The sequence below is a fragment of the Salvelinus fontinalis genome, chromosome 8, assembly GCF_029448725.1.
Source record: "Salvelinus fontinalis isolate EN_2023a chromosome 8, ASM2944872v1, whole genome shotgun sequence".
In the NCBI taxonomy this organism is placed as follows: Eukaryota; Metazoa; Chordata; class Actinopteri; order Salmoniformes; family Salmonidae; genus Salvelinus; species Salvelinus fontinalis.
Genome location: NC_074672.1, coordinates 26582577 through 26604138, shown reverse-complemented (window position 1 = coordinate 26604138; position 21562 = coordinate 26582577). Strand labels below are relative to the sequence as shown.

General features: G+C 42.3%; 1 protein-coding gene across 1 annotated transcript; it reads right to left on the bottom strand.

Moving 5' to 3' along the window:
- Window positions 1-1035: 1035 nt before the first annotated feature.
- Window positions 1036-21352, bottom strand: LOC129860982 (cAMP-dependent protein kinase type II-alpha regulatory subunit-like). Its single transcript, XM_055931967.1, has 10 exons — window positions 19994-21352; window positions 9475-9510; window positions 6794-6930; window positions 6372-6478; window positions 5394-5547; window positions 4264-4365; window positions 4082-4156; window positions 3922-3987; window positions 2607-2745; window positions 1036-1926 (listed from the first exon to the last, which is right to left on the bottom strand). The coding sequence occupies exons 1-10, from the start codon at window positions 20241-20243 to the stop codon at window positions 1805-1807; spliced, it is 1188 nt and encodes a 395-aa protein (XP_055787942.1). The 5' UTR covers window positions 20244-21352; the 3' UTR covers window positions 1036-1804.
- Between the last annotated feature and the right edge of the window lie 210 nt (window positions 21353-21562).

The following is a 21562-nucleotide window of genomic DNA, read 5'->3' as shown; positions in this document are numbered from 1 at the left end:
TGCGGCCCCACAAAGAAATGCCACCACACACCATGACTGACCCACCGCCAAACCGGTCATGCTGGAGGATGTTGCAGGCAGCAGAACGTTCTCCACGGCATCTCCAGACTCTATCACGTCTGTCACATGTGCTCATGTGCTCAGTGTGAACCTGCTTTCATCTGTGAAGAGCACAGGGCGCCAGTGGCGAATTTGCCAATCTTGGTGTTCTCTGGCAAATGCCAAACGTTCTGCACGGTGCTGGGCTGTAAGCACAACCCCCACCTGTGGACGTCGGGCCCTCATACCACCCTCATGGAGTCTGTTTCTGACCGTTTGAGCAGACACATGCACATTTGTGGCCTGCTGGAGGTCATTTTGCAGGGCTCTGGCAGTGCACCTCCTGCACAAAGGCGGAGGTAGCAGTCCTGCTGCTGGGTTGTTGCCCTCCTACGGCCTCCTCCACGTCTCCTGGTGTACTGGCCTGTCTCCTGGTAGCGCCTCCATGCTCTGGACACTACGCTGACAGACACAGCAAACCTTTTTGCCACAGCTCGCATTGATGTGCCATCCTGGATGAACTGCACTACCTGAGCCACTTGTGTGGGTTGTAGAGTCCGTCTCATGCTACCACTAGAGTGAGAGCACCGCCAGCATTCAAGTGACCAAAACATCAGCCAGGAAGCATAGGAACTGAGAAGTGGTCTGTGGTCACCACCTGCAGAATCACTCTTTTTTTGGGGGTGTCTTGCTAATTGCCTATAATTTCCACCTTTTGTCTATTCCATTTGCACAACAGCATGTGAAATGTATTGTCAATCAGTGTTGCTTCCTAAGTGGACAGTTTGATTTCATAGAAGTGTGATTGACTTGGAGTTACATTGTGTTGTTTAAGTGCTCTTTATTTTTTTGAGCAGTGTATATTTTCACCCCATCTTTAGTCAGGGATAGAGAATGAGAAGAACTGGAAAGCCAGTGAGAACTGCCTGCAGCCTCAAACTATCCCTTAAAACCACCAACACACTGATAAACAGCAATATAATAAAGACAGGGCAGTTTAACAAAATGTTTGCTTTATTCTTATCCAGGACAACTCATTCAGAATGATCAAGGAGAAATAAGCACTATATTTTTCTTTTACATTGTCGGAGATGGTACTTTATCTGAATAGGTCAAAGTAAAACAAAATGAATATATAATAATACATGAATCAATACATGTGCGGAGTTAATGATAACAACAATAGCCCTGAAACATAGGGTATTCTGTGGTAATCACCGGCACTGAATCAATCAACAGTAGGAGAGCTTTCAGAAAGGACTCAACCCCAAAGAGGAAACACTTTTTATTGAAATAATATTTTATCAAAGCTTCTGTTCATCTTCATAAAATGTTTCTAAAACTTCTCTTTAAACCTTTTCATTTTTGGGGGGCATTTTAAACTTTTTAATTTGTTTCTTTTTCACCAGGTGTCTGTGTGTGCATGTGTCCTTGGCTGAGGTTTGTGTGTGTGTGTGAGAAAAGGGCAAGCCTGTATGTGTGAGTGATGCCCTTGCTGAGCTGTGGTGGCGTTAGAGTGGTAACAGCAGGGACGTTGCTTTTTCAATTGGCTGGAGCAGGTTCAAGCAACTGAGAATGTCTGTGTGTGTGTGATATTTAGGGGTGAGTAGAAAGTGTGTGTACCTATGCGTGAGCTTACAAAGGAGTGTGTTAAGCTAGAAAATGTGTCAGGGTGTAAGTGGGCGTGTCTCAATGTCTATGTATCTGTTCATCAATGTAAATTTGCGCATATGTGAGCGTGTGTGTAAGGCACGGAGAAGGGTGGTCATTTCAGGTCCATGCTGGAGCCGAACAGAGCCACCAGCTGTTCCTCGTAGTGGGTGATGTTCCTCTTCATGATCTCCTTACAGGAACCCAGCAGACGCTCAAACGCCTGAATGTCTATTACTGAAAAACACAGACAGAATCACTCACACAGCTGCACAACAGATAGATGGGCCTGTACTCATAAGGTGTCTCGGAGAAACAGCGCTGATCTAGGATCAGGTGCCCCCTGTCCATGTCATCTTATTCATTAGGATGTAAAAAGCAACACTGATTCTAGATTGACACTCCTACTCTGAGATGCTTTATGAATAGTGTGTACTGGTAAAGAAATAGAAATGCACTGTTGTAGCCTATGCTCCTGTATAGTTTATTTCCAAAAGTTCTTTGCCATGCTTAGCTTTTAACCACCACATGGGTTGAGCCGGATTTAGACCTTCCAGTCAAAACACTGAGATAAAACTACAGTAGAACACACTACTTTCAAATGAACATTTTTGCACTCTACACCTGTAGAATTGTTAGATGTGTGTACACTTTGAAGTCATAAGAGAGATGACTATCACTATGAGAGAGAGAGAGCATCACACTAACACCTGTTTGTCTGAGGGAAACATCTCTGCATTAGGTACTGAGAGACAGTGAAGGAGAGATACTCATCTAGAACACTTACAAGCCAGTAATCTGCAGTTAAGAGATTCAGGGAAAATACCACTCTGTCACACTGATGAACACCCACTCAGAGCCCAGGGCCTTTAAAATAATACATCTACACATATGTGTGTCAGTTTAAGTGGCCTTACCCAAGCACTTGACCTCTCCCACAGCATACGCTGATGCAGCGCGGGGCTTGTTGGTGACCAGTGCCAGCTCCCCAAAGTACTGACCCCTGCTACAGCGGGTGATCTCCACCTCCACATTATCCTCCTGGTTCACCTTTGTCTGGGGAGAGAGGGGGAGTGAGAGCAGGGTACAGAAAAAGGAGAGGACAGGATGGGTTGGGGCTGATTTTGTTTACGATGATTTTAATAATTTGCCGCCGATTCAAATGACTGGTTGCCGATTTCAAAATTTACAAAATGTTTTATCATGGCACACGAGCCACGAAGTGCCAAGGAAGCCCAAACATGTTGTTCACTAATACATGCGTATTTAAGTATGTTATTTAAATACTTGGTGTATTTTCAAATAAATAAATAAATGTGGCCAGATCAGCTACTTCTATTTGAAGTATTTTCAAATAACTATCCTAAAACTATTTTCAAATACTTTTCTCCAAATACATTTTTTCAAATACCCCTAGGAACAAACAGACCTGGGTTCAAATACATGGAGTATTAAATATTTGAAAATACATCCCAATATTCAACTACTTGTATTTTCTGAGAAAAAATATCCAAACTACTTCAAAATGTATTTGAAAGTAATTGAAATCACCTAAATATTATTTGAACCCAGGTCTGGATAGAGCCATGAGAAAATTAGTTTTGCTTTGTCATGGATATAAGATAGTACTTTTTTTAATCAATTTAATTGCACCAGCCAATACACAAGACAGCAAAAAATAACAAATGCACAAGAATGAAAATACAGACTTAAAGCAGCACATCAATGCATTCTAAAAATGAAAAAGCCTCAGTGTAAAACTTTGTCTTACACGGTTTAGTTTTATAAACAAAGTGCTGCCACACCATTTACTAAGAAATCAGATGGAGAAACTATTAGGATGAGAAGGAGTTCTGATGCAGGTACAGCCGTCTAGTGCTAGCTAACATTAGGAACCATAGTTTGTTAGCTAGCTTAAATAGGATTTTTTTTTGGGGGGGACACAACATTTTGTGGATTGTAGATTTTACAAATATTCTGATTCGAATCACTAAATGTTGCCGATTTTTTTTAAGGTACGCGTGCTCAACTTTTATTATTACTATTCATATTAATAATATGATTATAATTCAGATTATTAGTCATACCATCTTTGTGTTTGGGTGCAGGGTTAAGCAGTACATATGAGGAAAAAGAGAAAAACACAGGGTGACATGAACATAAAATAAAGCCACTTTTTCCACATTCTCTGGTGATGAGGCAGAAATGACAGGAGAAAACAATTACTCTTACTTTGCTCTTCATCATTATCTTCACGTCTCCGGACTCCACAATGTAGAAACAATCTGCCCTGTCCCCCTACACAGCAACACAAACCGTTTACAATTGTCCATGGTCATCAATACTAGTAAGCTTTACAGCAATACCAAGAGAATCTTGGAGAACATCCTACCTGCATGATGATGCGTTCTTCATCAGAAAACGTCTTCATTCCTAATACATCCACAATCTTCATCCTCTCAGATAACTGAGAGAGAAGTTTGATAAGGAAAAGCAAAGGGAGATATTAATATCAGTCCTACATTTTTCACTGTCGAGCTTCCTCAACTTCCTCCCTTTCCCCTCCCCCCTCACCTCCAGAGACTTCAGTAGGGGAACAGACTCGACAAATTGCTCGTACAGCCTCCTCTTTTTGGCGTTGTTCTTCACAATGAGCCTACGGAACGTAGCCCGGTCCTGGTAGTGCACACAGACAGGATAACACAATCACACCGAAACAAACTGTTTCATTCTCCTGCCAGTTTACAATTGGCTCATTCATCCCCTTCCTCTCCCCTGTAACTATTCCCCAGGTCGTTGCTGCAAATGAGAACGTGTTCTCAGTCAACTTACCTGGTAAAATAACGGTAAAATAAAAATAAAAATAGGTTACCTATCTAACAGACGAAAGGTATGGATAGATGTACTAATCTTCTATAATATTTACTATCATGATTAATCATTTCAATAATAAATCATTTATTAAACTTTTATAACACTTTTCATTACATAAAGAGTCTTAAAGACCAAATAATCTCAAAGCACAAAATCTAAGATCTATCTCCTACACATTAAAGACCCACAACAGCCTCCCTGGCACCCAATGTATCACCTGAATGGGAAAAGTAAAGAAATAGCTGGAGTGGGTCTTTAAAAACACAGAACAAAACAGGAAATCCAAAGACAGTACAGAATCAAGATGGGCTAAAACTGCTTCTCCAACAGAAATCACAATCAGACTTGTCGGCGATGTCACGGCGACATTGGCTAGCTAAGTTTATGAGTAGAAACACGTCATCGGGTCTAACGGTCGTCTCGCGCTGAACTGAGCATGTGCAAGCAGTAAAACTATTTTTATATCGATATGAAGTAGTTTGACAAAAATGAAAAAAAGGTGTCAGTTTGTCACTCACGAGGTTGGAGTACTAACATATTCAACTACTTAAGACATTGGCTCAAATCTAGGTTGTGCCTTTAGATTGAGAAAATGTACAAATAAGGAACTATTTTTCACTTCTCTCATTGACTTTTCAAACCCCAAAAACTGGCCCGGTTTGTTTGGCAAGCGTTCCCGGAAATCTTGCGATGTCTCGGTTTAGAAACTCTGTGGTGTAATGCCATTATGTTTACCATTCTCCCTAGTGTCCACAGGGAGGTGCTGTGGCAGAGCACAGCAGTGAACTAGAGGTCAGAGGGTCAGGCCAGTGTGTGTGCATGAGTCTCACCAGGCCCCAGAGCGCCCCCTCCTGGGTGGCAATGATGGTGGCAGCACGGGGGGTGTTGTACATCAGTGCCAACTCCCCGAAGCTGCCCTTGTTGTCATACTGGCCCACACACTTTCCTACGCCATCAATCAGTACCACTATGTCATAGATTCCTCTGAAAGAAGAAGAGGCGGAGGGAGAGAAATTAAGAATGCTCTAATAATATTTGAGCTCTCTACAAAATGTATTGTGTATAGTAATAACATAGGAGATATTTGCAGACTAATCTTCATCTATAATAAAGTTGATCACTGATCTAAATCTGCTGCAGTTAGTGATTTTTTTGTAAAAAATAATTGGAGTATTGGGCTCTACTCTTGGGATTAACCAACCAGGGGGAGGGGGACTAACAGCACGAGGAGCTCAGTTCTGGGAATTTATTTGGTATTTTTGGATGATACACCATCTGATTGGCTGCCTGGGTTGCATTGTGCTGTGGTTGCCAGTGAGCATTAACTTTGTTTGGGGGGATTAGTATGATGGTCACTTGGCTATGTAGGTGACCAGGGGGTTTCCCATGAGGCTTTGCAAGGCAACACACAGGGAGGGAATAGGTTTTAACATGCTTATGACGCGCATCTAGCCCTAAGCCTCTCAGGGTGAGGCACTAGCATGACTGAGGAGGGAGCTTAAGGTGCAGAGAATAAGCCCACTGATACGCTGTGTCAAAATGGCACCCTATTCCCCATGTAGTCCACTTTTTTTTAAAATCAGGGCCCACAGGGGCCTGTTGTTCACTATATAGGGAATAGGGTACCATTTGGGAAACACCCATGAAGCCTAGGCCCAGGACACATGGCGGAAACAACTAGTAAAATAAGGCTCAAGGGGGACTTGTTTTGAGACGGCCAATTGTATTGTGGTGTGTTTGGTATGAACGCTGCTTTCTAGTGAATGCCTTGATTGTAACGATTCTGACGAAACCGTGCACACACACACCTCTCGATCACGTAGAAGTTGTCTCCATCGTCTCCCTGGTCGATGACATGCTCCTGGGGCTGGACGCGCAGTTCAAACATGGCGTCCAGGACTTCTGAGATCTGTTCCTGTGAGGGAGGAGAGGGCAGCAGGAGGAGGGAACGAGGATGATTGAGAACAAAGAGAGCACAATCACTGTCTGAAAAAACTACTCAACTTAATAATGGACAGAGTGAGTTGTGCCTGTCTGGCAGCTTGTGTATTACTGAGTGTTACTGAGTGTACCAGTCAGTAAAGACCAGGAAACCTTAACCTTTTGAGTCAATGTGATCTACAACCCATTAGAACAGAAGTGCATACGACGGTGTGGTCCGTTACCCTCTAATAGCCTGTTGGGGTTTCCTGTCAATGTGTGGTTAAAACTTCTGTCTCATCTTTTCTACCTGTTCCAGGGTCTTGAACAGTAGAATATCTTTGCAGGCGTCCTGCAGTCGACAGCGCTGCACGTCTGTTTTAGGATGCACCACCCTCGGCTCCTCCACCTCGTCATCGTCGTCTGGGTTAAAGGCCTCCGCGCACACTGGCGTGAGAACACTTAGATTGTAACAAACACTTGGGGGGTAAACAGAGATTGCCAGCTTGTAGTCCTAAAAAACTGAGTTACCTCTGGTTTGTTCAGCCATTCCTATGGTGGAAATGAATGGTGACAGAATGGGATTTTGGGATAAATGCTGAAAATAAAGTCTGAGGTTATCACAAGCTTAGATGTTATATGTTTTGTTTTAAGAGATAATATCAGTCAGTTAACATGATCTTTATGTGCTGCATGTGCTTAAAGTTTTGATTACATAAATTATTCAAAATGTACAAAAAGAAAGATCTCCTAAGCCTGTGTTACCACAGAGACCTTATTTCCGGCGTTCATACAAAAACGCCATTCATTTCCCAATAGGCTTTGGCCAACGAGCCATGGCGAAGTTAGTGCCTACAAAAATATGCCATTACTATTGCCATCTATTACCACTTAGACTAACAGATGCTTGGGGGGGGGGGGGGGTAATCTTTAACACATACTGGGGGAACAATATTACCGTAACACTTAAATTTGAACATGGTGGGGCAAAGAGTTCTAACTTATACTGTAACACATACGGGCCTGGGGGCACAATACTAGGACCAGAATCAACACACCTAAAGACTCATAGTAAGGGATTACTCGGTGTGCTGGACACAATGAGGGAAAACATTGTAAACCACGCTCCAAGGGACTAATATCAGTGTGACACACACCTACTAGTTATCAGTGTTCAGTGATACATTAAGACAACCAGTAACTTAGTGTCAACACCAAGCAGGCATAAAGAGGGCAGGTAAGATGACACCAGATCAAAGCACAAACACTTAATATGCAAACAAACATCGCGGCTGCAGATTACATTGGGGCAGTACTATTCAAAATCAGGTGGGTGACCCCCGGAATTGCAGTGGGGTAGGCAAAAAAAGATATACACAGTGCCTTCAGAAAGTATTCATACCCCTTGACTTATTCCACTGTTACAGACGGAATTCAAAATGGATTAATTAGATGTTTGTTCTCACCTATCTACACACTATACCCTATAATGACAAAGTGAAAACACGTTTGTAGAAATGTCAAATTTCTTGAACATGAAAATGCAGAAACATCTCATTTACATAAGCATTCACAACTGAGTCAATACTTTGAAGCGCCACCTTTGGCTGCGATTAGAGCTGTGAGTGTTCGTGGGAAAGTCTAAGGGCTTTGCACACGTGAATTGAACAATATTTGACCATTATTCTTTTTAAAAATTCAAGCTGTCAAGTTGATTGTTGATCATTGCTTGACAGCCATTTTTAAGTCTTGCCATAGATGTTCACGTCGATTTAAGTCAAAACTTTAACTAGGTCAATCAGGAACATCTAATGTCGTTTTGGTAAGCAACTCCAGTGTATATTTGTTCTTGTGTTTTAGGGCATTGTCCTGCTGAAAAGGTGAATTAGTCTCTGTGTTTTGTAGGAAGCAGACAACCAGGTTTCCTCTAGGATTTTGCTGGTGCTTATAGCTGTATTCCATTTCTTTTTATGTTAAACTCCCTAGTCCTTGTCGATAACAAGCACATACCATAAAGCAGCCACCACCATGCTTGAAAATATGTTTTGCTGTATTACTTTAGTACTTTGTTGCAAACAGGATGCACGTTTTGGAATAATTTTTTCTGTATAGACTTCTTTTCACTCTGTCATTTAGGTTAGTATTGTGGAGTAACTATAATGTTGTTGATCCATCCTCAGTTCTCATATCACAGCCATTAAACTTGAACTGTTTTAAAGTCACCATTGGCCTCATGGTGAAATTCCTGAGCAGAAGTGACTGGGTGTATTGATAATTGCAATAACTTCACCATGCTCAAAGGGATATTCAGCTTCTGCCTTCTTTGCGAAGCGTTGGAAAAACATCCCTTTCTTTGTGGTTGAATCTGTGCTTGAAATTCACTACTAGATTGAGGGACCTTACAGATAATTGTATGTGTGGGGTACAAAGATGGGGAAGTGATTAATCATGTTAACTATTATTGAAAGATGGAATGAGTACATGCAACTTATGTGATTTGTTAAGCACATTTCTACTGGTGAATTTATTTAGGCTTGCTTGCCATTAAAAAAAAATAGGTTGAATACTTATTGACAAAACATTTGATTTTTAAAATGTATTATTAATTTAAAAAACATTTCTACAAACAAAATTCCACTTTGACATTATGGGGTATTGCGTGTAGATCAGTGACAAAAATGTGGAAAACGTAAAGGGGTGTGAATAATTTTTCCTGAGAAAGATCATTTGAAAAATAAAAATATTGAGTAAATGTATGTTTTGGTTCTAGAGAGATTAAAGTGTAGCCTAATGAACTGAAGTTTATTTGTTGATGTGAAAACAACAATTTACAGATTTTAAGGTTGTCCCATTAGAATTGAGGTGGAGACGCCAGCAATACTGGCGAGAAAAATGGGGTACCAAGAAAATTGGACGAAAAAAAAAAAACTGGGTCCCTGCTGAAAAAGTTTGAATTAGTGAGTACCGGTAGTGACATCAAACAGGACTTACCTGACACTCTCCGGTTATATCTGCTGGGAGGAGGGGCTGGAGAGAGGGAGGGAGAAAGGGAGGGAGAGAGTTGGTTAACACTCTCTCCTGTTCACAGTTCACACTTCGCTGCAACTGTAGAGCCTGTGGTTACGACCTCTGACATCGCTAGCACTCTTGAAACGGCAGAGAAAAACAACTCAAACACATGAAATGAGACCGGGCCGACACACACAATCTTCTACACTGCAATAAAGCCAGACAAAATAACACACAAAAGTAGAATTTAACAGCTCTTTTATGGATTTTGAAGCTGATTAAATGGCATGACCATTACACAGGTGCACCTTGTGCAGGGGACAATAAAGGGCCACAAAAATGTGCAGTTTTGTCAAACACCACAATGCCAAAGATACCTCAAGTTGAGGGAGCGTGCAATTGGCATGCTGACTGCGGGAATGTCCACCAGAGCTGTTGCCAGAGAATTACATGTTAATTTCTGTACCATATACCACCTCCAATGTTGTTTTAGAGAATTTGGCAGTACGTCCAACCGGCTTCACAACCGCAGACCACGTGTAACCACGCCAGCCTAGGACCTCCAAAATGAGGCTTCGTCACCTTCGTCACCTACGGGGTCGTCTGAGACCAGCCACATGGACAGCTGATGAAACTGAGGAGTATTTCTGTCTGTAATAAAGCCCCTTTGTGGGGAAAAACTAATTCTGATTGGCTGGTCATGGCTCCCCAGTGGCTACCCCCCTGCCCAGTTGTGAAATTCATAGATTAAGGCCTAACAAAATTATTTGAATTGACAGATTTCCTTATATGAATTGTAACTCAGTCAAAACGTTGAAATTGTTGCATGTTGCATTTATATTTTTGTTCAGTATAGAAAAAGTGCATCATTGTCAAAATCTTGCACTATCGCTTTAAGATCAGAGTGACAAGTTACAACATATTTCTAGCCAACAGAGCGAGCATTGGTGCAAATGAGAGCCTCGAGCACACAGCCACCGCTTGCTCCTCATCTCCCTACAGTGCAGTGGCAAGCATGTGTCACGTTTCAGATGGTGTTAACATAATTACATTTTCATGGATTTTTAGAGTACAATATATTTTTAAAAAGTCACCTCAGTCGTTCTACAAATAAACATTTCCCAGGGGGCATGTGCACGGACCCCCGCAGCAAAGAGAACCCCCCCAACCTTTGCCACCGCTGCTCAAACAGATCCTAGGGGAAACACTATAGTCACATTAACATAATGGTTGTTTCAATGTCATTATACTAAAGTGCATTTGTGGGAACCAGGGGATGAGTGTAGACTAAGTGTGTCATTGTGCAAGGACATGCGTGTTTGCATGTGCTGTGTAAGGAGAGTGTATGAAGTGCTCTTGCCCGTCATCACGTGTGGGGGATAGCAAGAGCCTGAAGTTGCCATGACAACAAAATACAAAGAAGACCTCATTGCCATAACAACCTCTCCCTCCTGAAACCACTTCTTCCTAAGTAATAGGTCCCCCCTCTACCCAAACACCCACTCACAAACTCCCATAACGACGAGACGTTATCACTGTCTGCTGGCCCTACTAATTGCAGCTAGAGCTAAAGACAATCAAAGTGGTACTTGTTCGTTGAACAGACTTCCCTCACCCTTCCGCCTATTGCTCTCTCCGGCTTTCTCTCCTCTCAATCCCCACTCACACTCATTGTCTGTCAGTCTCTCACTCTCTCTTAGTCCCTCCCTTTTTCCCTCCTTGTTCATGCCCACCCCTGTAAAAAAAGAAAGAAACCATGATAAAGTGGAAAAGGAAACAAATGCAAAAAGGAATGAAGTGTTTGTGCTCGCTGGTTACGTTCTTGCAGCCTTCGACAGCCCCCCGTGCAGTTGATCAGACCTCAACGCCTGGAGAAGAGTTTCTCTTGGCCCCACATGAACATGACAGAGCATCATCTCATATGCACAGACAGAGTGACTGTTTATAAAGACAGGGCTGTGAAGCAGCAACCAGTGTCAATGGCCTATTGGGCAGAGCAGGAACACACAAGGACATTGAGAAGGGAAGTGTAGTTGTGTGGCTGGAGGGTGGGGGAGTAGGGGGAGCACATGCTCAGTGTTGGCATACTGTTATGGTTAGAGCACCGCAGGGACAGGACAGGGCGTGCGTCTGTGTCTCCAAACCAACATGACTGACTTTGCCTCCGGGGCAGAGCCAGCCATGGAAGCAGCAAGGACAACAGAGGCGGCTAGCCTGGCAGGGAGCTCTCTCTTTTAGATACTGCCACAGCTGTATACACCTGACTCCCCGTGAAAACAATCTTTATTGCAGTCAAGGCTGTCACACTACTCAGATCTCACAATGCCTGGAAAAGTGTATCATCGTAACTCAGGAACCACATTAATAAATATATAGTCTGAGATATGAGATGGCACAGCGGCAAGAGATGAGCTGGAAGGCGAGTCCATAGAAATGGAATGAATAGAACAAGGTCCACCCATTATGCCATCATTGACTTGAATGGGGACACCCGTTCTATTCATTTTAATTATTGGCGAGCCATTGGCTACTAATTCCTTGACGCAGCCATAGTGGACAGGGTGCCAACTCAGACGCAGCCATAGTGTCTGCTAGCTTGTTGTTGATGCTCCTCTGTGCTGATCCAGGACATCTCTTCTGCTAATCTAATTGTTTTGACACAGCCTCCTAACCAATAATCAGTGAGGCCCAAGCAGGGTTGGGTAGTAACGGATTACATGTAACTGGGATTACATCATCTGATTACAAAAATTAACTAAATCTAAAATCTGATTACAGTTACATTATTAAAAACAGCTTATTAGTGTCGGGATTACTTCATCTCATGGCAAGAGGAAATTGTCATTCCTGTCATTTTGCACACCATCAAGACTTATCACATGCTCTCAAAGATTCTATTGTTCTGCTGATCGCCCATCAAGTGTGGATGGCCTCTTATGGTAATAGGCTATATTTTGAGTTGGCCATCTAGCTAACTACTTCCTCAACTGGTGAATTAACCCCAAATGAATTAGCCTGTGTGATATTAGTGCCCAAAAAGATGTAGAATAATTCATGTCTATTGAACCCAAAAATATATCTAAAAATTCTGGAACCTTTATTGCCTTGCTTTCATACACCGAATTCATGACAAACGCTGGTTCAGGTTGCACATCAAGATATCTGGTGTCATGCATTCGTGCCTGAACATGTTGTTAGAATCAACTTTATTTCTTGAATCATACCGCTTTCGTAGTCTAGTACACATGTGAATGAAACACTTTGAAAGACTATAAATGTGTTCAATTGCGTGACCCCACTGCAATTGTGGCGCAACCAAGTCATGGGCTGGTGCCACCAATTTAAAATGTTAGTTTGGAGCCCTGTGACTATGCTCTTACACATCAAATAGAATGTGTGAATTATAGGATACACTCTCATGCTAGTCCCCATTTGGAAATGCTCATGTTACTAAATAAAAAAAATGCTATGTTAGATTCATGTTTTAAGTATGTCTGGGTGTTAAAAGTGAAAGTAATTCAAAAGTATTCCAAATGTAATAGGATTACATTACTCATTCTGAGTAATTGAAAAGGATTACATTACTGATTACTTTATTTTTCAAGCAACTGTCATCAGTAACAGACTACCTTATTCAAGTAACTCTGTGCCCAAACCACAGACAGTGAAGTATGAACTAAGGCTAATCTTGTCTATGTTCCATCTTTATTTTTTATTTAAACACATGGATGTAGCCTACTCACTGCTTGTCTCAAGAGGGCTCATCTGTGTGTGGGTGTGTGTGTTTTTCCCCTGTATGTTTATAGGCTAGGCCTTTCATTTTTTTAATTATTTAGCCAGGATAGTCTAACAATTGAAAATGTTTTCCAGGGAGACCTGTTCAATTTCAGCCCTGGTCTTGATCACACAAACCTATGTTAATGCAAACATGTTCCAAAAAGCCCTGATGGGTCAAGGAGCGTTGCCATGGTCTGCATTCACTCCTAGTCCGCCATGCAACCAACAATGTGCATTTATATTGCTAGACGTCACCAGTCAATGTGGCACATCCCAAAATGCAGTGCTCAGCACTCTTCGACAGCACTGTATAGACTAGTCACTAGGCTTGTGTAATGAGTAAATCCACACACACACACACACACACACACACACACACAGACAGTGCAGTCCACCATTTTCCCTGAACATGAGGATGATGGTGTGGCAAGGTAGCATATACAAGTATTCATGCAGTGTTCTGCTTTAGAGACGTAATAACTTTGTCATGTTTTGGTAGCAGATTGTAGAAGCCCCAGCCACACAGTACAACCAGACATGCTTAGGAAGGACCGCTGAAAATCATTTGTCTTATTGTATGTCAGTGAAATTGCTAGGGCAGGCCAAACACTGGGAAAAACATGTAGTTAGGGGTCTAATTTTCCCACACCCACCACAAGTTTACCACTGTGTGATGGAGAACATTAACATTACACACACACACACGTTGTGTTTCTGCTCTTTGCAAGAGGAGGTGCTGAGGTACAAGAGATTACTCTGAATTTTCAGCTTGACTTTCAACTGTCGTACTCATGGAAATTAACTATATTTTCTCCCCATGTCTTTTCCAGCTTTCCCTCTCCCCTGTCAATCTGCCTCCTTTACTACACCCAACACTCACTCATCCCCTCTCTCCACGTTTCCCCCCCTCTCATTCTCCAGACTAGTCCTTAAAAGGAGAAGTGGCCTTGTCCTGTTTAGAGCTTGCGTTGTTAACCCCTTCTGGACTGTCAGTGATGGGTTAGCCCCTATATGTCAGAGCTGTCTGGGTGCCAATTTAATGGCGGACACGCTAGCTAGGACCTTGGCCAAAGACGTAACAACTCCCCAATGGAAGGCTATAGCCTAAGGCAAGAGAAAGACTTTAGGAGAAAGAGCAGTGGAAGGGTGTGTGGTCAGAGAGACAGTAGTGGTGGTAACAAAGAGCACTGACTCACTATCTGTGCCCATTTAAAGTAACAAAGGCTTCCTGAACCCACATTATCAGGCTTATGTTTAAAGTGTAACAATTGAAAGCATGTAAACTATCAAATAAATACTAGATGGGTAATGGGATTGGGCAGAATGCCTAGCAACCAAGTATGAACATATTGGCCTTTACAGAGCTGTGTAGACTAGACTTGCTCCTGAAAATCAGAGTGTGGTGCTGGTGCCAGGCTGGTGGATGTCTAATTTTACCAGCCACCCGCTGACACACACAAATGTTGATTTTTGCATATGGGTTTTGGATTGAGAGAAAACATAAATGCTTGCAAATGCTCTGTGTGACCACCTGCCAATGTAGCTGGTAGCAATAGACATTCTACCAGCCAACGCCAAAATCTACCAGCATTTGGTGTGTGTTAATTTCCCACCCTGGTGCCCTTTCAGATAATAAATTATTGAAGCTATGCAAAGATGCCTGTATCAAAGCCACTTGTGGATGGCTGAGGACTGAACTATTACTGAACCCCTGCACTTTATCTACTGTGTGATTAGGCAAGGTCGCTGCCTGTCCACTTTATTCACACTCCAATGTGTTTGTGAGGACAGCGCCAAGGTTGCCGGACCAGCCTGTATTCCCTCTGCACTGACAGGACAAGGTCACCACAAGCCAACAAATTGGTTCTATGTTTGTTCTGTGGGGGGGGTGTCAGATATCTTCCATGACCATTTTCATGTATTGTAGCCTATACGTCAAAAATGTAGTTGCTTGGGATAAAGGCGTCTGCTAGTAGAAGGTCATACATAAAAAATAAAATTGTTTTTAAATATATGTCATATATAAAATGCTGTAATAAATACCAACAAATCTATTTGTTAGAGAGCCAGGCCCTGAAGGCCCCCCCAGCATCTTTACAGCGACTGTCTGGTGATCCCACCCTCACAGCCCCTTTGTCCCGTTAAATCGTACAAATTACATCTTCTCCCTAAACCACCTTGTCTAATCAGATTGAGAAGCTATCCTGTTCGAGAGGGGAGAGAGAGAGAAAATGGAAAAGACAGTCAGGGAAGGACAGCCATGACGGTCTGTTTTCAATTTGATTTCAATTTCAATGTTGGTATTACTGTGGACCGGTAGCGTCATCAACTGAAAGGTTAATTGATGCACAAAGACAGATGATTATCTAAGTGAGATTGTTAAGAAAAGCATGCAACCAGAGAAAATGTTTGCAGTCTTACTGTTAGCCATATCAGACTGAGGTTATTATGCATTCCATGACAATATGTTATTAGAATGATCCAAAAGGATGGTTTCCACATCCTGCAGTGTAGGGAAGCCGCATAAGGTCCACGACCAAGTGACTAAACACTGTGACTGCCGGTCTTTCAACGTGGTGACTTCATATGGCAAAAATGGCATATGGGAGAGCGGGCCGTGTGAAATGCATATAAAAGCGAGGATGTAATTTTCCTTATTTTTCTGCCACAGGAAATGGGCAGGGAATGAGGAAGTGCCAAAGTTCAGATGCTTTTCAAAACGTGACTAATAAATGAAGCAGTAAACTGCATGCATGCCTAGTTTGCCTCCCCATTCACACTCACAGGGAGAGACGGGGAGCGGCTTTAAAGCGGGTATGGAGTGTGGCTCTCAAGGGATGCTATCCATTAGATTAGCCTAAATGCACAGTCTGGACTGGTAATTAGGTCACCTGTTGCACAACTGACAGGGACCACATTTTCCCTAGTGATGGATGGGGGGGGGGGGGGGGGGTTGCTAAAGTAAAGTATCACAATATGGGCCCAAACTCTGTCCATGCCACATAAGACTAACTGACATTTGTTAATTTCTCTTCTCAATGGCACCCGAATGGGTTTTTCAAAGTTTGTATGTAATGCAGAAATACTAGGATATTTCCAAGAGTGTATTTTCAAACTTCTGTGACAGAAAGAAAATGTAATGTTTTGGCATGTTCCTGGCAATCATGCAGCTGGGAGTTGTATGGCCTGTTCATGGGATCCAAAATCTGTTTACAGCAAACCTGAAGCAAAGTGACCTCACAATGGTCTGCTGTCTGTCATGTCTTCATTCAGGTGACTCATCTATTCACAGGGCCTTATAATGCCCAATCAGACAAGCTATGAAGTGCCAGTATAAACCATTCCTTCTCTGCCTATACAAACTCCCTCTCTTAATTAGAAGTCGACCGATTAAATCGGAATGGCCGATTAATTAGGGCCGATTAAGTTTTCATAACAAATCGGTAATCTGCATTTTGGACACCGATTATGGCCGATTACATTGCACTCCACGAGGAGACTGCCTGGCAGGCTGACTACCTGTTATGCGAGTGCAGCAAGGAGCCACGGTAAGGTGCTAGCTAGCATTAAACATATCTTATAAAAAACAATCAACCTTAACATAATCACTAGTTAACTAAACATGTTAAATGATATTACTAGTTTATCTAGCTTGTCCTGCGTTGCATATAATCGATGCGGTGCCTGTTAATTTACCATTGAATCACAGCCTACTTCGCCAAATGGGTGATTTAACAAGCGCATTCACGAAAAAAGCACTGTCGTTGCACCAATGTGTACCTAACCATAAACATCAATGCCTTTCTTAATATCAATACACAAGTAAATATTTTTAAACCTGCATATTTACTTAATATTGCCTGCTAACATTCATTTATTTTAACTAGGGAAATTGTGTAACTTCTCTTGCGTTCTGTGCAAGCAGAGTCAGGGTATATGCAGCAGTTTGGGCCGCCTGGCTCGTTGCGAACTGGGTGAAGACCATTTCTTCCTAACAAAGACCGTAATTAATTTGCCAGAATGATACATAATTGTGACATAACATTGATGGTTGTGCAAAATAACAGCAATATTTAGACTTAGGGATGCCACCCGTTAGATAAAATACGGAACGGTTCCGTATTTCACTGAAAGTATAAATGTTTTGTTTTCGAAATTATAGTTTCCGGATTTGACCATATTAATTACATTACATTTAAGTCATTTAGCAGACGCTCTTATCCAGAGCGACTTACAAATTGGTGCATTCACCTTATATCCAGTGGAACAGCCACTTTACAATAGTGCATCTAAATCTTTATAGGGGGGGGGGGGGGTTAGAAGGATTACTTTATCCTATCCTAGGTATTCCTTAAAGAGGTGGGGTTTCAGGTGTCTCCGGAAGGTGGTGATTAACTCCGCTGACCTGGCGTCGTAAGGGAGTTTGTTCCACCATTGGGGTGCCAGAGCAGCGAACAGTTTTGACTGGGCTGAGCGGGAACTGTACTTCCTCAGAGGTAGGGAGGCGAGCAGGCCAGAAGTGGATGAACGCAGTGCCCTTGTTTGGGTGTATGGCCTGATCAGAGCCTGAAGGTACAATGACCTAAGGCTCGTATTTCTGTGTGTTATTATGTTATAATTAAGTGTATGATTTGATAGAGCAGTCTGACTGAGCGGTGGTAGGCGGCAGCAGGCTCGTAAGCATTCATTCAAACAGCACTTTCCTGCATTTGCCAGCAGCTCTTCGCTGTGCTTCAAGCATTGCGCTGTTTATGATTTCAAGCCTATCAACTCCCGAGATTAGGCTGGCAATACTAAAGTACCAATTAGAACATCCAATAGTCAAAGGTATATGAAATACAAATGGTATAGAGAGAAATAGTCCTATAATAACTACAACCTAAAACTTCTTACCTGGGAATATTAAAGGCTCATGTTAAAAGAAACCACCAGCTTTCATATGTTCTGAGCAAGGAACTTAAACGTTAGCTTTTTTACATGGCACATATTGCACTTTTACTTTCTTCTCCAACACTTTGTTTTTGCATTATTCAAACCAAATTGAACATGTTCCATTATTTATTCGAGACAAATTTGATTTTATTGATGTATTATATTAAGTTAAATTAAGTTAATTCAGTATTGTTGTAATTGTCATTATTACAAATATATATAAAAATCGGCAGATTAATCGGCATCGGCCTTTTGGGTGCTCCAATAATCGGTATCTGCGTTGAAAAATCATAATCGGTCGGCGTCTACTCTCAATACACCCCCCAGTTCTATCTTCCCCCTCTTTAGACCTCATCTATTCCTCTTCATCTCCCAGTCCAAGGTCACTGAGGAAAAACTGAAATGTGCAAAAGATAGGCTATTGGTTCAAATGAGTCCTAATGGCACTTCTACTTCAAGGAAAATAGGATTGATGCAACAGTTTGTTTTCAAAACTATACCTTAATTAATTTAAGTAGCTCTAAGTAGCTTTTAAGTAGCTTACCCTGACTCTACAGTTCAAAGAATAACAAAGCGGTCACACCTCCACTGATTTGGTAAATAGGACAGGGCTGGAGAAAAAGGGTCAGGGCTGGAGAAATGTAAGCACAGACATAGCTATGAACACAAGGACTGACCATCCATGAGATCAAAATGACAGTTTTAACCATGTGCTGAGGCTACAGTATACAATGTTTGATTACAATTACTTTGTTTACGAAGGAGTAAAACAAGCTTATATTTGGGGTTTTGATGGGGTTACACAATTTAACTAATCTAATGAGGCATTTATATGTTTTAGTCTTCAAGAATGTATGAATTTAAGTCAGAAAATTGATGTAGCAATCGCAGAATAGCCCCTTTCAACTATGGAGCTGAATATTACTTCAGCTACGGTCACTTACACAAACATGCTACAAAACTTGATTATCCTCAGTACATCAAGTTCGACGATGGGAACCCTATCATGAGGACAAAAAGTCTGCTATAATACGCCAATAACATTAAGAAATGTCCTAGTGGGTCAGTGTCTGCCTCTCGGGGGTATGAAAGGAGTTGTGTTATGCATGAGATGGTTTCCCCACTAAGAGAGGAATTCAAATAGATGTGATTGTCATTACAGATCTGTTTGCACACACCCCACACATAAAACCAATGAGGTAATTGCAATCTCACAACCGCCAAATACAGCCAGAGATTAAACTGAATTCCAAGTCATTCCCCAGCCAATGAAAATACATTTAGGAATTGCTGTGATCACAGACCGGAGCTCATTGACAAAAACAGAACGTCCATTCATAACAAAACAGCCCCTGAAAAGCAATGCGATCTGGGTCACGTTGCTCTCTCAGCCTGCAGAGAGCAGCGGACTTCCTGGCATCTTATGTCCGGGAACAGCCTGGGCTGGCAGATGTTATGCTGGTCACATCTTGTTTCTGTAAATAGGGTTTTCATGATTGGGTATGTGGTGAATGCACTTATGTCATCAGAGGACATTAAACAGTAAGATCAGCAGGCATCTGATATAACATGTCTGACCTATATAACGTCACAGACAGGATTGCAGCCATAAGTCTTACTAGTTTAGTTAGGGTTCTCCAACTCCAGTCCTGGAGTGTTACTGGGTGTGCAGACTTAGTCCAATCCATCTGTACTCATCTCTATCAAATCAGTTTCAAATAACCAACTACGCATGATCGTATTCAGTTTGGGGAATGATTAAGTGAATCGGCCTCATCAGGCTGCAACTTACGCTCGAAATCAGACTCATCGGACCCGTCTTCATCGTCGCCATTTGACTCTGTTTGCATCGGCTCCCCATCGAACACCACTCCCTTCCCGAGCTTGACAGCAGCACCGCCCCCATCTTGGCTTCTGGTGTCCCGCAAGCGCGTGAAATATTGCACGGCGAATTCCACTAGGTCTGTTGGCCTTTGTCGAAGCACCTCCACAGTGTAGCCTTGCAGCAATTCCGTCAATCCCACCGGTATCTCGATACTCATGACTGTTTTTCGATGGTGCTATCTAACTAGAAAGATGTTCAGGTATACTGTGTTTTTCGTACAAAAAAATATGAATTCAATAGCCGTCCATGTGTTGCACGCTACAGCTCCTACTGGGGGGAGATAGCTGACACTTACAACAGCTTCACAAAACTGGGTTAGCTTGCTGACATTGATAAACAGTTAGCGGGAGGTTGCAAATTTGCTTAGCTAGCTAACACAAATGTTCAAGCAAGTAACGTAGTGACACTCGATGGAAGGCCGGTCTTGTTGTGTAAAGAAAGCAATATAACCCCAGTGACGTTAACGTTCGTTTATGATATCTGAGCTGTCAAGTTGGGTAACTAGATAGCTAGCTGCTGCTATACCAAGCTGACAAATTAGCTCGATGGCTAATAAATGGATGCCACAAATGATAACGAACGTTAGTAGTTAGCTACAGTAATGTTACTATAGTTTGTTCCCTCGCTGTCCTCCCCCTGTTCTCTTTATTTCGCCTCCTCTTTTTCGCTCGTTTCTTTGCCAGGGTAGCGACCAAACCCCGCCAGCTAGTGGTATATCCAATCAATATCCGATCAAAAACTTAGCTGATCAGCGAACAGGCGATGTATAGTACACCACCAGCCAGCAAACGTTAGCATATAATTAATGGGTGGGCTGGGACTTGTTACGCTAGCTAGCTAGATTAGCTAACTACAGTACTAGCCAGTTGGTTTCGAGGAAAGAAGAAACATTAAATATCCGAAGTATTTCGCCTTCGTATTAGACGGATAAAGTAATGGCGGCTAAAATCTACCAATAACGTTCCTTAAGCTAAATGCCGGTAGCTATAACTAACAGCTGACTTCTTATTGCTGAGTCCAGGCAGACAGTTCAGTTGCAGCAGACAATCCGAGCCAGGCTTATTCCAAGCTCCTATAGACAAGGAGCGACAGGAACAACCCAAACGTTACCTTGAATCCGAATTACCCAGTGTTTCTACAACGTTAAAATAAAAATGTGTGGCATAAATATTGGTAACGACGTTACTCGTGATTTTCGGTAAATCTGTTTCTACCTCCAGATGAGGCTCTTCTTTTCGTTACTTCGGGGTGAGTGGTAGACACGGTTGATTGACATGCCAATGTACCAATCCAATCTAAGACTCATGACACGCAAGGATCAATTAGGGGATTCGATTAATTCCCCGGGTGAACCGGGTTAACATTGAATACACTCGATTTTGAACTGGGCTTCCTCCGGGCGTGAGCCGGGTGCCCCGTTCTGGCAGACGGGGAAGTCGGCTCAAAAGAAAAGTGACAGGTAAAAGCTGCAATATG

Bases quoted from the DNA above. Each gene is read 5' to 3' on its own strand.
- LOC129860982 (XM_055931967.1), bottom strand. From the start codon at position 20,243: ATGAGTATCGAGATACCGGTGGGATTGACGGAATTGCTGCAAGGCTAC. The intron at 5,548-6,371 runs GTGTGTGTGTGC...TTCTTCTTTCAG, and splicing joins AACTTCTACGTGATCGAGAG to AGGAATCTATGACATAGTGG. The intron at 2,746-3,921 runs GTAAGAGTAATT...CTCTCTCCCCAG, and splicing joins AGATAATGATGAAGAGCAAA to ACAAAGGTGAACCAGGAGGA.